Source organism: Strigops habroptila, chromosome 6 (genome assembly GCF_004027225.2).
Source record: "Strigops habroptila isolate Jane chromosome 6, bStrHab1.2.pri, whole genome shotgun sequence".
Taxonomy (NCBI): Eukaryota; Metazoa; Chordata; class Aves; order Psittaciformes; family Psittacidae; genus Strigops; species Strigops habroptila.
This window is the reverse complement of record NC_044282.2, coordinates 74,588,675-74,602,880: the sequence shown is the minus strand read 5'-3', so window position 1 is coordinate 74,602,880 and position 14,206 is coordinate 74,588,675. Positions and strand designations below refer to the sequence as shown.

General features: G+C 39.1%; 1 protein-coding gene across 6 annotated transcripts in view; it reads left to right on the top strand.

Annotated features, from left to right (window-relative positions):
• The first annotated feature begins 624 nt into the window (after window positions 1-624).
• EML6 (EMAP like 6) overlaps window positions 625-14,206 on the top strand; it is a 118,810-nt gene continuing 105,228 nt past the window's right edge. For all 6 annotated transcript variants that reach the window (XM_030489276.1, XM_030489275.1, XM_030489273.1 and 3 more), the window contains exon 1: window positions 625-837. In XM_030489276.1, coding sequence (XP_030345136.1) covers window positions 641-837 — 197 coding nt within the window. In that variant the 5' untranslated portion in view covers window positions 625-640. The remainder of the gene's footprint in view (window positions 838-14,206) is intronic.

Genomic DNA, 14,206 nt, shown 5'->3' with positions numbered 1-14,206 from the left:
CCATAATACCTCACTCAGAAGATTTGCTGCTGTAAAAGCTTAGAGGACCCTAGAGCCCCCAGAACTGCCTCAGCACGGCTCCCAACAGTGCTTCTCCATTCAAAGTAGCCCCTTTACATTTTAAATACACGTACATTCTGCAATTCGCACGACTTTTTTGTGTGTGTTTTTTCTCTTTCAGTTCGCAGCCAAAGGTAGATATCTTCAAAAGCAGAGCACTCAGGGAGCCGGGAAGGTGCAGCCTTCGGCAGGCGCTGACGCACAGAAGTTTCTTTGCCTTCGGAAAGATAAAGCCGCGCCTGCTGCTCCCGAAGGTGCATTTCTGTGGTCTCGCCTCTCCCCTAAGAAGTTACCCGGGTCGCAGCGGCGGGGCCGCGGCGGCTGCTCGCCCTGGGCAGCGGCGGCAGCAGATTATGGTGGCAGCGCAGCGTTGAGGAGCGGCGACAGCAGCAGACCTGATCCCCGAATGCGTTTTCCGTTTAAGATCGCCGCTGGGAAGTGCCACCTGAAGCTCCCCTGGGCAGCGATCGCTAACGTTTTAAAGGGGGAAACCCCGGAGGGGGAAGGAGTTGAGGGAAGGAGGGGCAGCGCTCGGTTCTGTGTGTGCCGGGGGGTGGGGGGGGAGAGGGGATTGGTTATCATGGCGGATCGGACGGCTCCTGGATGCCAGCTCCGTCTGGAGTGGGTTTACGGGTACAGGGGTCACCAGTGCCGCAACAACCTGTACTACACGGCAGGCAAAGAGGTGGTGTACTTCGTGGCTGGAGTCGGCGTGGTTTATAACACCAGAGAGCACAGCCAGAAATTCTTTCTCGGGCACAACGATGATATTATCAGGTAAGGGGGCTGACTTTGCTGCTGGTGGGGTGGGGTGGGGTTTAAAGGGAAGGGAGGAGAATGCAGGGCTGGCAGAATACCCCCTCCTCGCTTCCCACAGCTCAGCTTGTACCTGCCGTTTTAAAGCAGCTCAGATCTCTTAGCAGCAGCCTGTGTGAGAGCTTTATTTCTAGATACCGTTGATGATAGTTATTTTCGTAGCAAAGCTTCAAAATGTTGCAATAATAAGAGAGAAGGTAAGTTTTCTCCATAGCACTGCACCAAAAGCAAAGCACTTCGTTTCGGTACGGAAATGCCCTGGGAAGCTCTTAGTGCAACAGTGCTGCAAAATCGTGGATCCAGCACCTTGGTCTTCCCAGAGCTGGGACTCTAGCTCGCCAATTCTGATGTCTAGAGGGAGCAAGTGTAGCTCTGCTTATGCTCCCCAAATCCCAGCACAAGAATGCCATAAATCTGGCACATGGGGTAAACTAATTTTTTTTTAATATCCGGAGAAATTCAAGCAAGATCAAGTTTAGCTGTTTGTACTCCATCCAAAAACCCCAAGTGTGCTGGTGCAAGATGGCTACAGAAGCACAGGTCTTGAGCCTGGTCTGATGGGGTTTTTGTCTCTTTCTCTCAAATTCTGCCTAAGAAGTGGATTTAGTTGATGTTGTCCTGCAGAAATACTAGTTTTACTGCACCTCACGAAATAACACAGTAGAAACGTGGCGGCAGAGTTCAAGGTGGCATTTTAAGAAATCTGTCCAAAATGCACAAATCGACATCAGTAAAATAGAAAATTAGTGTTTTATCTGCTACTTTATGGCAGAAATCAGAGTGTAACATATCCTTGTGAAGGATGTTGTGTGATGATGGCACTCCTGTGAGCACAGCTAACTGCTGCCCTCCCTATTCACCTAATTCAGCATGAATGAAGCCTTTCCTTGATGATATGAAACCAGAACAGCCCCGGGTGACTCATGGTGCAGGAGTACCGTGGAAACATCTGCTGAAGTCACAGCTTTGACACTCAGCAGCAAAATCACATAAATGTCATGTAATCATTCTGGAGCCTTGTTCACAGAAAGCCATTCACATTTCCCAGTGAGAGCTTTTCCCTGCCGTGTATCCTGGTAGCATTCTTCTCCTCCTCTCTGTAACATGTTACAGCGGTAGTATTTTGTGAAGTACAATGGATGTGTGTGAAAGTTTATTCTGGTTTCAAAGGTGTTACCAGTTCTAAAAGGGTGTTTTAAACAGACGCGTGGCTGCTCAGGTCCTTCAGAGGAACTAGTGCTTTAGATGCATGAAATGAAAGTTTTTTTCCTTGTTGTATGACATAAATTTTGATACTGCGTGGCATACAAAGTGCAATATACAGTTATATTTCTGAGCTTATGACTGAATTCTCATTAAATACTAGAAATATAATTTGTCAAGACACAACTGCATATCTGGTTGTTGGTTGGACAGCCATGCTTTGGTTCTCTTGCTTCTTTTTCTTTTCTTCTTTTCTCTTTTTTTTTCTTTTTCTTCTTTTCTTTCTTTCCTTCCTTCTTTTTTTTTCTTTTTTTTTTTTTTAATATTGCATCAGCTGAATTTAACATGATCCTGTTGTTGTACTTGACAACATCCCCCTCCTCAAAACAATTGTATTGTACAGCTGCTGTGGCAACTGCCTGTTGAAATCAGTGGGTGATGTGGAGGGACTGAGGGACTTGCTGTACATCCAGCTAATGCCTTAGAAATGTGGGTCTTGGTTTTGATCTGCAACAAGATCAGAATTTGTTAGGATAACTGTAGTTTCAAAAAGGGATGAAACATTTGGGTCCATAAAGCACAAGCAGGACCCAAATAAAAGTTAATTTCACCTTTTAGTGGCCAAGAAGTGTTGCTGTTACATGGGCTTTAAGGAAGTAGAGAATCTCCAAACTGTTGCTAGAATGTTCTATTGTTTGCACCTTGCAGTGGTTTCCTCTTTTGCTGCTGATGCACTGTGCAGTCCTTATCAGTGTAATACCCCATCAATGTATGTACTTTAAGTAGGTGGTTCCTTGTGTGGTTATCACTGATGTGGCCCATAAATGAGGGAAATCAAATACATTTTAGGCTTCACAGCTATCATCCAGTTGAGATGAGTGGGGTGAATGTACTTGACCAAGTCTTCTGGTTGTGTTGGTATTTACTTGCTGAGATCAGGTTCTAAGCAGCAGTGCATACATGTGCAGTCCAACAGGGTGTCATTTCTAAAGAGAGTTGAATCATGATTTAAAAAAAGAAAACATGCAGATTTGGGGAAATACTGTGAAACTAGTAAGACTGGAAGATCCTGAAGAGGGAAAATCTGCTTCCAAGCACTGCTATTAACTGCTCCTGTGTTGAAAGGTTTCAGTGAATACTATTTGTGGGAAAAATAATTGATGAACCCATGATACAGAGGGTTGAGAACCTGTCTATGACCTTGAAGTGCTTATTAAAATCACAAAAGTGGATATTTGTCCTTGGAGAAAAAGGTCAGGTGTATGTTTAATGTGTTTTCACAGCTTTAATAGTTCTGCCTCTTGTTTTGTATCAAGATAATGCAGTTGGACATAATTTAGTTTGGGCTACAGTAGACCAGACTGTATTGGATGAATGGAGAAATGCTATTTCTCCCAAGATTCGTATTTGAAAAACAAGTTCTGTTTGCATACGGAACATACAGCGCTCAGCTAATAAGTTAGATGTTCAGAGTATGAACAAGTGAGCTCTGAAGTGTTCTGTTTTATGTGCAAAGCCACTGCAAGATGCTGTGCTTCCAAGCTCTTCCTCTTTTTAACTTCATGATGAAATAAGGTCTTGTACAACTTGATTTAGCTTGGAAGTGAGCTCTGTTTTCTGGAGGGGTTGGACTGGGTAACCTCCAGATCTCTCCTTCTAACTTGAAGGGTTGTGAGCCCTGTGGTTCACCCAAAGGTCTATGCTCCAGGCCACAAAGCAATCATGAAGTGTCTTGCATGGTAGCTCTGTGTTTGATTGTTCTTGAAGTGTGATCCAGCTGAAGCATTATAGCCAATGTGTAATAACTCTGTGAAAGCTATTGCAACATTTTAATGTAGAAAGCGTCATGTAGACACACATCATTACATGTGCAACTGATTTTCACTGAATTCAGTCATGGGTGCTTTGCAGGATTAGGTTTCAGGAGCTGTAATACTGACATATGGGCATTGTTTTCCTTCTTAAGTAATTGCAAAGTGGGCTTTTGCAGCAGCTTGTTGTCCTGGCTGTAAAGTCATGTATTAATGAGAATTTTGCAATTCATGCAGCATCACTGCCATCAGCAGAATTCATGCAAGTGTGGGATTTATGTTTAGTATAATTAGTTTTGACAGCAGTTGAACATTTTCAAAGAAACAGGTTTTCTTACTTTTATATTGTGCATTACCTGTATTGCAGCAAGCAATTAGATCACCCCTCTTTTTTCTCTTGATGAAGTGTTGAATAGAGGCAGTTCTTTCCTAGAATTTTTCTGCAGTTTATGCATGCAAAAGCCAAAAAAGCTTTCCACAGAAACCAGCAAAAATCAAAATATAACCAGTTGAGATACTTATTATAGTTTAAAATAGTTGATTTTGTTTATTTTTACAGAATTCATTTCTAAACAGAGGTTCTTCAAAAAGTTTGTCTGATGGTGTAGAAATAAAGTTGGTATGTCTCCCTGTTCTTATAGTTCCAGGAATCCCTGTTCTTGTAGTTCCAAGAATGTCTGCAGTATCGAACAGTTTCCTTCACCATGTCAGAAGTTAGTGAGAGAACACCTTTGACAGCATATTAAAGACTTCACCTGCACTTTTTAAATACCCTAGTTTTTTGTGTTATCTGATGTGGTATTGAGCACAGGACTCTTCGTCAGGAACTGTAGCAATAGGACAAGGGGTGGTGGGTTCAAACTTAAACAGAGGAAGTTCAGGTTGGATATAAGGAAGAAGTTCTTCCCTGTGAGGATGGTGAGGTGCTGGCACAGGCTGCCCAAAGAAGTGGTAAATGCTTCGTCCCTGGCAGTGTTCAAGGCCGGGTTGGACAGAGCCTTGAGCAACATGGTCTAGTGTGAGGGGTCCCTGCCCATGGCAGGGGTTGGAACTGGATGATCTTAAGGTCCTTTCCAACCCAACCATTCTATGATTCTGTGATTCTATTATTTACAAAAGCACATTTTGCACTCCAGTAGCCTCCAAGGGAGTCACTTGTGAGGCAGTGCCATAAGAGACTGTCCCCTTTCTCAGGTCTCTCTGCAGCATTTGCTGCCTGGCTCGGTCCCTGGGAAGCCACCCCGTTATCTGTGGATGCCAAAGCATGTCGTTTGTGTAAGGCTGCTTACAGTGTAATAGCAATGTCGGATTTATCAGAATATTGCTGTAAGTACTCTGGCGTGTGTGTTCCACTGTGCTGACAGATTGAGATTAGAAATGCGGATGTGCCAGGGGTGATGAGATTTGCTGGGCTGTGAGAGTGACTGGAGGCCTGGTTTGTTCTTTAGAGTGATGGTTTCAGGAGACAGGGTGCATACTGGAACATGATTATAAGTTTTCTTGTCTTTCTGCAGTGAGGAAAAAAGAAATATGAGGCTCGAAGCAAGGTTGTATGTTGCTGACTGTAGTAAATGTAATTTTGGAACCATTAAATTGACAGCAGAGGTATGCAAATTGATACCTCAGAGTTAAAATAGCCAAATTGTACTTTAATTTTTTATTTAACATTTGGTGTTATAATAATATTTCTGTTTATAAGGTGTTGCTTATTTGAAGGGATCTAAAATACATTATGTTTAGCTGCCACCATTTAGATGGTAAGCGACAGCTCTTGTTTGCTGTAGAATGACGTTGAAGTTACTGTGGTTATTTCTTATTGTAAATGCGTGGAAGACTATTCTGTCCATAGCTTGCGCTAAACCTTGACTTCTGTCTCAGAAGGTACACGTGCAGGGCAGCTGAAATGTAGTGACCCAACACACAGCAAAGTAGCAATGAAGCCGTCTGAGTCTTTCAACAATAGAAATTCCAGACTCGTTTTTTACACAATGACATGTAAAACTTGTTTGTAAAACTTGTTTTTTACACAATGACATGCAAGTTCCTGTGTGAAAAGGACATGACTTTGGAACAGCTAGGAGGAAGCACAACCTGAGATCCATGTGTATTAACCTGTTTTGGGAACTGTTTTGAGACTGTAGGTTGTTACAGGAGTTTCATATTAAAGAAATTAATCCCCCACAAAAACTCATCTAATCAGCTTATTGCTTCTTTGGATTTCAATCTCATAAAACCTAGGGAAAATGCCATTTAGTTCATGAAGTTCTGGTGGTCTCTGCTTGATTGCTGTGCTGCATTTAGATTTTAAGTGTTCACTGGGGCGTGAGCTCCTATAAATATTTCTTTCTTCAATACCTATATTAATGCATTAAACATTGGAATATATACTTCCAGTATGATACTGAACATGCTGTTAAAAACACATAGATCAGTTAAAAGTGTAGAGAAATTCCAGAGGCATTTGTAGCAACATGTCTATGAGGACAGTTGTCACTTAACTGCAGTATTTGAACAGTGGGATCTGTATACACCCCAGTGATACATCAGGTATGGTAGCAGAGCAATAAGTGAGATTTATTGCTTGTCCAGTCACAGCTCACTTGCTTGTCTGGACAAGTGAAAAGATGTTTATTATTACAAATAACAAGTGGAGTTTTGAGCGTTTAAATCATCAGATTGATGTAACTCCTTTTCAAAATGGAAAAGAAATAAACATGTCCAACAAAATAGGAAGCCCTGGTATTCCTCAATAGGATATGTTTGGATCTTTACTATGTTTTTATCTTTTCACAGCTGAAAGTCAAGCGTTTGTCTGTATGAGCTGGCATATTACACTTTTCACTGAATTTGTGTGAAGCAGCTCATTATCACACAGAATTGAGTATCCAGCTTATTAAGTATCAAGGTTTTCACATGCATTAGTCTTATATTGGAATTTTGCAGTTAGAGATTTCTCTGTCACATTATTTTGCCTTTATTTCCTAACTCCTCATGATATCTGAAAAAATTAAACCAATCCTATTTTCTTTTCCACATTTGCTCTGCATTAACTGTCTGCAACTCGTTTTACTTCAATTACACATCAGGTAGTGCTGTGTAATTGCTGTTTAGTAGGATGAAAACTCATAGAAAATGTTTTGATGTGAGAACCTTAATTTCAAATTATCTTTTTAGTTAGAAGAAGGGGAGGAATTATGGGACAGTTTTGTATTACCATTTTCTACTATAAAACTTCCTGCAAAAGTCTACAAATTGTATTTTTAATAGAAGTTTATAAACTGCACCTTGTAGCACAGAAGAGATTAGCCTCCATGAACTGTTATTCCTGTCTTTCCTACTGACTAAATGGATGTCAGACAGATTTATCTAGGCAATTTCTATATTGCTATTTTCTTTCTTCTAAGTCTTGGTTAGGTTTTTGCAGGAAGAATCACACCTTTCTTTTAACACTTAATGGAAAAATAGTAATGTGTATTTCAGCAACTAGCATTAAAAATTCATACTTTTGCCCATGGTAGCTTGTTCATAAATGGGTTTTCCAAGAGAGGATTGTGTCTAGTGGTGGCTACAAACGTCCTTCCAACCTTTTCACCACTCAAACTGAAACTTTTCAGGTGAGGAGGTGCAAGTTGCTGTAGTCCGTGCTTTGGGCTTTTCCTTAAGGATGCAAGTGCTCTTCGCTGAAAGTGGATGAGAGTTTTTGGGGTTTGTACTGCATTGCAGAAGAAAGCTGCTTTGCTCTAGTATCCATTTGGGAATGGAAATGGGGGGTTCAGTTTGAGGGAGATTGTGATTTGATTAAAAAACAAAGTCTTGGTGGAGAAACTGCAGCAATATTTGTAGCAGTATTTCCAATGTATCTGTGTAGAAGGACGCACTACTGGAACTGGTTTGGGGTACCATAAGTACTTCTATGAAGTGTCCTCAATGACTTTAGCACTATGCTTGCACCTAGAATCCATATGCTTTCTACACCTCTGAGTGTTTGAATGCTTCTCTGCACAAGTAGGAGGGGTTTTAAGGTCTTCTATATTCTACTCACTTGCCTACCACTCAGTTCTTTAGGAACCCTGGTAAAAGGCAAAAGTGCCTACTTTTTTCTTCCCACTTAAAGACTTCTTTGGAATAGCAGCTTGTTCTTCATGAGATGCATTTCTACCCCAAGAACATTTAGTTTTCTGGAGCTTCTGTCTAACAGACATATTGAATTTCAATTCTTCTTTCAAGGTGGTGTTTATAATGGACTTGGAATGAGACCTCCAAATCTTTATGTAGGCCTGAGCTTAAAGCCAAGTAAAGACCATGTGTTTATGTCTGTCTTGAAGCCTGACATGATGAACCAACCCAAGAGATCCCTAAAGGAAACGTTGTTCAACCTTGATGCATCTTCAGGAACACTGGATGCATCCGGGGAAGAACTTAACAGTGCTTCTGTCTGGAGTCATTGGTATTGCAGGAAAAGGGTTAGATGCATTGTGCAAATATGCACATTTCACCTCATTTCTACCTCACATTCTGAACAAAACTGTACAAGTTGTTAAGAAGAACTTAATGAAGTATTACTCAAATGAAGCACAGAAGTACTGCTATTTGCGTGACTTTGTAGTGGTGATGTTATGGGTTGTACGTTTGCTTTTGCAAGTTCTTGAGCTTTTTGCACTTACCAGACATGACTAACAGCATAGTGGCTCAACTCTGGTCAGAGATGGACTTGATGACTCCAGATTTCAATGAGTGTGGTGTGTTGCTGTACACATTCAAATTTCAGAATCATTGCCGAGGTGTTTTGAGTGTACTCATGAGTTCCTATTATGAAATACATCAAGTTTCTTTCAGCAGTCTAACAGTGCAGTGAACTTTGGTACACTGTATCTTACTGATATAATTAATGTTGATGCTGGCATTGAAGTCTGTTCTGTCTTTTGTGACAGATGGATTGGAATACACTGAAACTATGGTAATAAAAATAGAATATGAAATAAATTATACTCTGAGAGAGATACAGCAGTGTTCTGGTTGCCTAATACTCCTTGTTACCAAAGATTTAACTGAATTTTTATTGGGAATTTTGAGTGCCTTCATTATTTTTAGCAGACCTGAACATTCAAGGGATAATCCTACAGGAAAGTTGCTGACTAGTAATACAGTTTATAGATAGTCATACTAATATTGGTGCATCCACATCAAAATTGGGCATGTTTTTATGCAGAACGTCTGCTTCCTCATCTTGAGAAATTGTCTTCCGTATGCAGAGATAAAACTTGCAAGTGGCATTTACTCTTATACTATTTTTAGTAGTCAATTATTACTTGCAAATATTAATTGCAAATTAAGGGTATTTATAACAGCTTTGAGCAAGAACTGAACTTGTGAAGAATTCAGGATATAGTGTAATATTTGCCTCTTTTAAAAAAGAGATGTTTTTTATTCTAGAAACTATTGTTAACTAGAGTAAAAAAAGACAATCAATAAAATATACCATCAGTTTATTACAACTTTACTTGCAGTTAAGATTAGAGCATGTTTTTCCTTTCACCCTGGCTAGTCAGACCACACTTTGTTTTCCTATGTATCTTATAACATGCTTAACAACCGGTTAGTCACAGTCAGCTTGTGTCTGACCAGAAAACATACCTTGAATGTAAATTTCCTTAATTTTTAATATCTCCAGTTTTTGAACATTATTCATAAGGTACCTAAAGGAATTTCTGACTTAGTTCTCCAAATGGTAGAATCTGTTTAGGTAAAAATTGAGCTTTTTCTTCAGCCATCTGTCTGGCAGAATATGGGAAAGATTGTTAAGTGCATGTGACAAGTGACACTAAATGATCAACTGTTTGGCCCTGTTTTTACTAATGTTGAATACGTACTAGTGTGGCTGCATTTAAACTGGATTTTAGCAGTAGGTCTAGACCAGATTCCTGGTCTGGATTCTGAGATGATGTTCTCATCTGTTTAGAAGTGATATATTTTTTGTTTTCTAAACACCCATTGAAATACTGTTCAGTGGAACTACTCTTTCTATTAGCAGCTCTAAACCAAGTTTGTAATATGCAATTATAGTGTTATGCAGATACAGTGATTACTGCATGTGGGCTGACTCCACTACTTCCAGAGTAGTTCAATATTATACAACTCCTGCTTTGTTCCAAGTGAAACTTGCTTTATCTACCCGGTAACAAAATTCTTGCTGGTATACTGTTCACAGCTCAGAAGAGTTGTTCTAAGCAGCAGCTCTGGCAGATGCTAAATTATTTTGAACTGGAAACTTAAAAGCAAGCTGCTTGTAGGTCACACTACACATCTGTGTAAATAGGATTGCTCTTCACTGTGGTGGTCTTCTAAACATTATCTTCTCTTTTTGTTGTGGTGGGAGGTTGGTGCAGTCAGGACAGTGACAGTGAAAGCTGATGTTTGAGAAAGAGGCAGTAGCTGCAGAGTATGGTGAAGAGTAGACTTCTGCTGGCAATAGAGATCTGGAAAAGCTGATTTAGCTGTAATTGCAGCATTGAAAAATACATTATTTTATAACCTATGAGTAGTCAGGATGAGTAGAATATTAAATACATATATTTATTAGTGGTAGTGGTAAATCACTGCTTTGAACCCAGCTAAAAGCGTGAAAGCTTTTACATTTCTGCTATAAAATGTATTTTGATAAATAGATGAAAGAAGATAGAATAGTTTAATCCACATTATACGACTATAGCTATTGAATGTAGATAACTAGATTAATCCATGCAGTTGTCCTCCATAGCCTCTAATCTAAATGTGTACAATGGATCGATGAAGGTACTTTATTCCTTGCTAAGGTAGATTTCAGTAGGTCTTTAAAACTTACACACACCTTTCTAAGCTAAGGATCGTAATCCTAAATTCATTTGTCTTATTGTTGGGGTGTTTTTTAATTACCATGATGCTAATACTTCTGGTTGAGAGAAATTATTGATTCAGAAATAGAACTAAGGTGACAAAATGTTCAGGGACCTCTGTCATACATCCCTGAAAAGTGAAGGACAAAACTGACACACACAAAGAGTAAATACAGTTTTAAGAAAAACCTGAGGTGTTAAAGGATGTTGATATGATAAACTCCAGATACTAACATTTTAATGGATTTTGTATTTAATTAAATCCTTCATATTCTATCTAGAGATAGAATGGGATCAAAACATGATGTTTCTTATTTTGTTTGTGGATTGTTCTGTGCCTGGAATTTTACCTGTGTCTGTAGCCAGCTACAAGGGAGATGTTAATTACAGGAAGGAGTACAGAAACACTGAATTTTCACAGTTGCACTCTATTTAATTGAGCAGCAAATTTATATCCCTGTTCACTTTGTATCACAAATTTATATCACTACTCTACGGGTTTTGGACTATTCTGGTATTCCTATAGCTTATAGATTGCAGGCTGCTTAGCGGCTGTTGTACAGTGCTGCTTCCATCAATTTTATTTTAGCTGAAGATGAACTCCTAACAAAATCGCTCTTGATATTAATATGTTTCTCATATGATTAATGTCCTAGTCTGTATGGCAGCCTAAAATCACTTACTGCCTTTTAAAATAATTCTTTGAGCTTTTTAAATGATCCTTGTATAATTTTAAAAATTACCTTTCATAAATTCAAGTCCTCCCTGTCAGAACACTAAGAGTTTTATCAAAAAAGCAAGAAAATGGATCCAAAATAATTTCTTCCTTAGAGATAAAACTTAGAGTTTTGAAGGTTTGCATTTTTCTTTGCTTTGGTTTCATATTTGCTTTTCTCTGTGCCTCTGTCAAATTTTCAGATTTATACATTTTACTCTTTTTCTCCTTGGAAGGAGATTAATTTCTTGGGGGGAGAAATAAAATACAGCATGAAAGATATCATATTATTTCAGTTTTGTTTGCAGAGTGAATGGAATGCATACTACTCACTATGCTAGAGGAGGTCTCACACGGGTTTCTGGCTGCTCGCCTCTAAGGCATTGCTTCTGTATCACAGCACTAGGAAGGAGGCAATAAAGAGCTGTTCTGAGCAGCCAGCAGTATCCTTATAGTAGAATCTATGGAAAATAATTCCTCAGCAGAAAGAAAGTACCAAAGTTGATAAATGTTGGTACTTTTTAAAGCTTTTATCAGAACATGCCTTATTGTTTGAGTATCTGCTATGTAGATTTAGAGAATTCTAGAATAATAAATCTTCAAAAGCACATATGGCAAAAGCCTACAGGTTTCAACTCTTGCACCAAACCAGTTATGTCAGTGTATATTTTAACACTTTCTTTTGCAGTGGAGGTTAATGAATTACCAGAGAAATTATAAATAATAATATCATGCATGTACAGAAAATTCATGGCTTGCATTAACCGTGAAAACCAGGAATGGGATAAGTTTTTGGAGAGCTTGTCCACTGTGTTTGTTAGCGTAGGTTTCTACTGAAGCATTAGGTATGATATGTCTTTTTGTAATAGGTATCTTGCACAGGTGCAGTTTCATTCTCAAAATGCTTCCATGAAGAGTAGATATTTTGCTCAGGAAACCTGTAAGAGAACATTAGAGCAAGTATGTATCTGAACTGTGTACAAGGACACAGGAAATCTAGAAGCCTGTGTTTTTTTAAAGCTATGAAAGTAACTAATATCTTAGTAATGCAGACACCCGTTTCTGTCTATTCCTGCACACAAAGCCCATTGCTGTTTCCCACTCCTGGCTGTCTGCCATCATATGGTTAAATCTGGAAGTCTGATAAGCCAAACTGAATGCCGTTGATTAGCTCTTTCATTGAAACAGCACTTCCCTAATCTTACATTGGGTTTATGCTCAAATAGTCTGTTCACTTTTAGCCTCCAAATATCAGATAAGCTATTAGCAAACCCTGTTTTCTCTGTGTAAGGGGAGAGTGCAATGCTTTGATTGCTGAGGCAGAAGTAAATAGAAAAGATGCCGTGGAGGGGAAGATACATTTTGTTCTTCAGACAAACCTGGCAGTTGTGGTATGGAGCCTGCTTTCTCTCCTGCTGTGATGGAGAAGGCAAAACTCCCTGTAACATCCATGGTACCATAAGCTGGAGAAAAGTCAGAGTATTAGCAAATGACAAGCAATAAACCAGCTTATAACTGCTGGAAACAGCACGCTGCCAGGCAGTTATGTAATTGCATGAGACTCTTCAGTCTCTAAACCTAAAATACAGCAAAAAAGGTCTTGGATGAGACCTGCTCTCTGAGATTTCACAGAAGGCACAACTCCAGGTTCAGACTCTCTGCTTTGAATAGTTTGTGAAGAAATCAAAAGAAAAATAGAAATAATAACAGGCAAGGGAGTGAGTCATAGTGCTTACATAAAAACATTAAAAGTCATAATTCCATGTTTGTTTGTATAATTCCTGGTATTGGTCTCGCCAGAATATGTTTAATAGGCATCCTTTGGATGACTCTAATCTCTCTCAAATGCAGCATTTCACTGAGTTTGGTAGTATAATAACTTTACAACACCAGTTCTTTCATATCTGTGCTTGTGACTGGCTGCACATCCAATAAACCCCAAGTAAAATTAATAACTACATGGAGAATTAATAACTGTATGTTGCATAAAAATATACATGTGTTTTGAATAATAGGGGGACTCTGTATTATGAGGGTGGCAGTGCAGCCGGTTCCACTGAACTAAAAATAAGCTGAGGCATTTTTGTGAGTATCTTTTCAAAGTGTCTGATCAGTCATTCACCAGAATGTGAGGATTAGTGAATGCTTCCAGTGGCTCTCGGGTTCCTCACCATAATATAATGGTCAGAAATTTAATACTGAAAAATTCATCTACTTACATAAAATATTAACCTAACTAAATGGTATTACTTTGTATTTGAAACTGACTGTGTTTACATTTTATAACAATTAATTTTTAAGCAAAGATAAGGCAATCCCATCAACATTGCTTAACTCAAGATAAGTTAGTATCAAGTCAGATTGTGCATGTAGCCTGTGTGTGTCAAGTGTTCATGCAGTTTCTTTCAGTTCTCTAGCTTAGGTGCTCCTTGAGAAACTAAAGTCAGGAGCCTACGTTTATTCAGTTGACAAAGGAGAACTGTCTCCAGGCAGTCAGTTTAAAACCTCTACCAAGTTGTTGCTTAAAATAACCTTAAGTAGAGGTACTGAACCATTTCCCTTCACACATTTTTTTTGCCAGCTATCCATTTGTAGCCAGCACAGAAATGATCTGATTCAAAGAACGTGCTAAGTTTCCAAACTCTATCTTCATTTTCTGCTATTTCTCTTATCTTTCTGTAGAGTTACCACAGACATAATTTGCTTCTCAGCTATCTCGATGGCTCTGT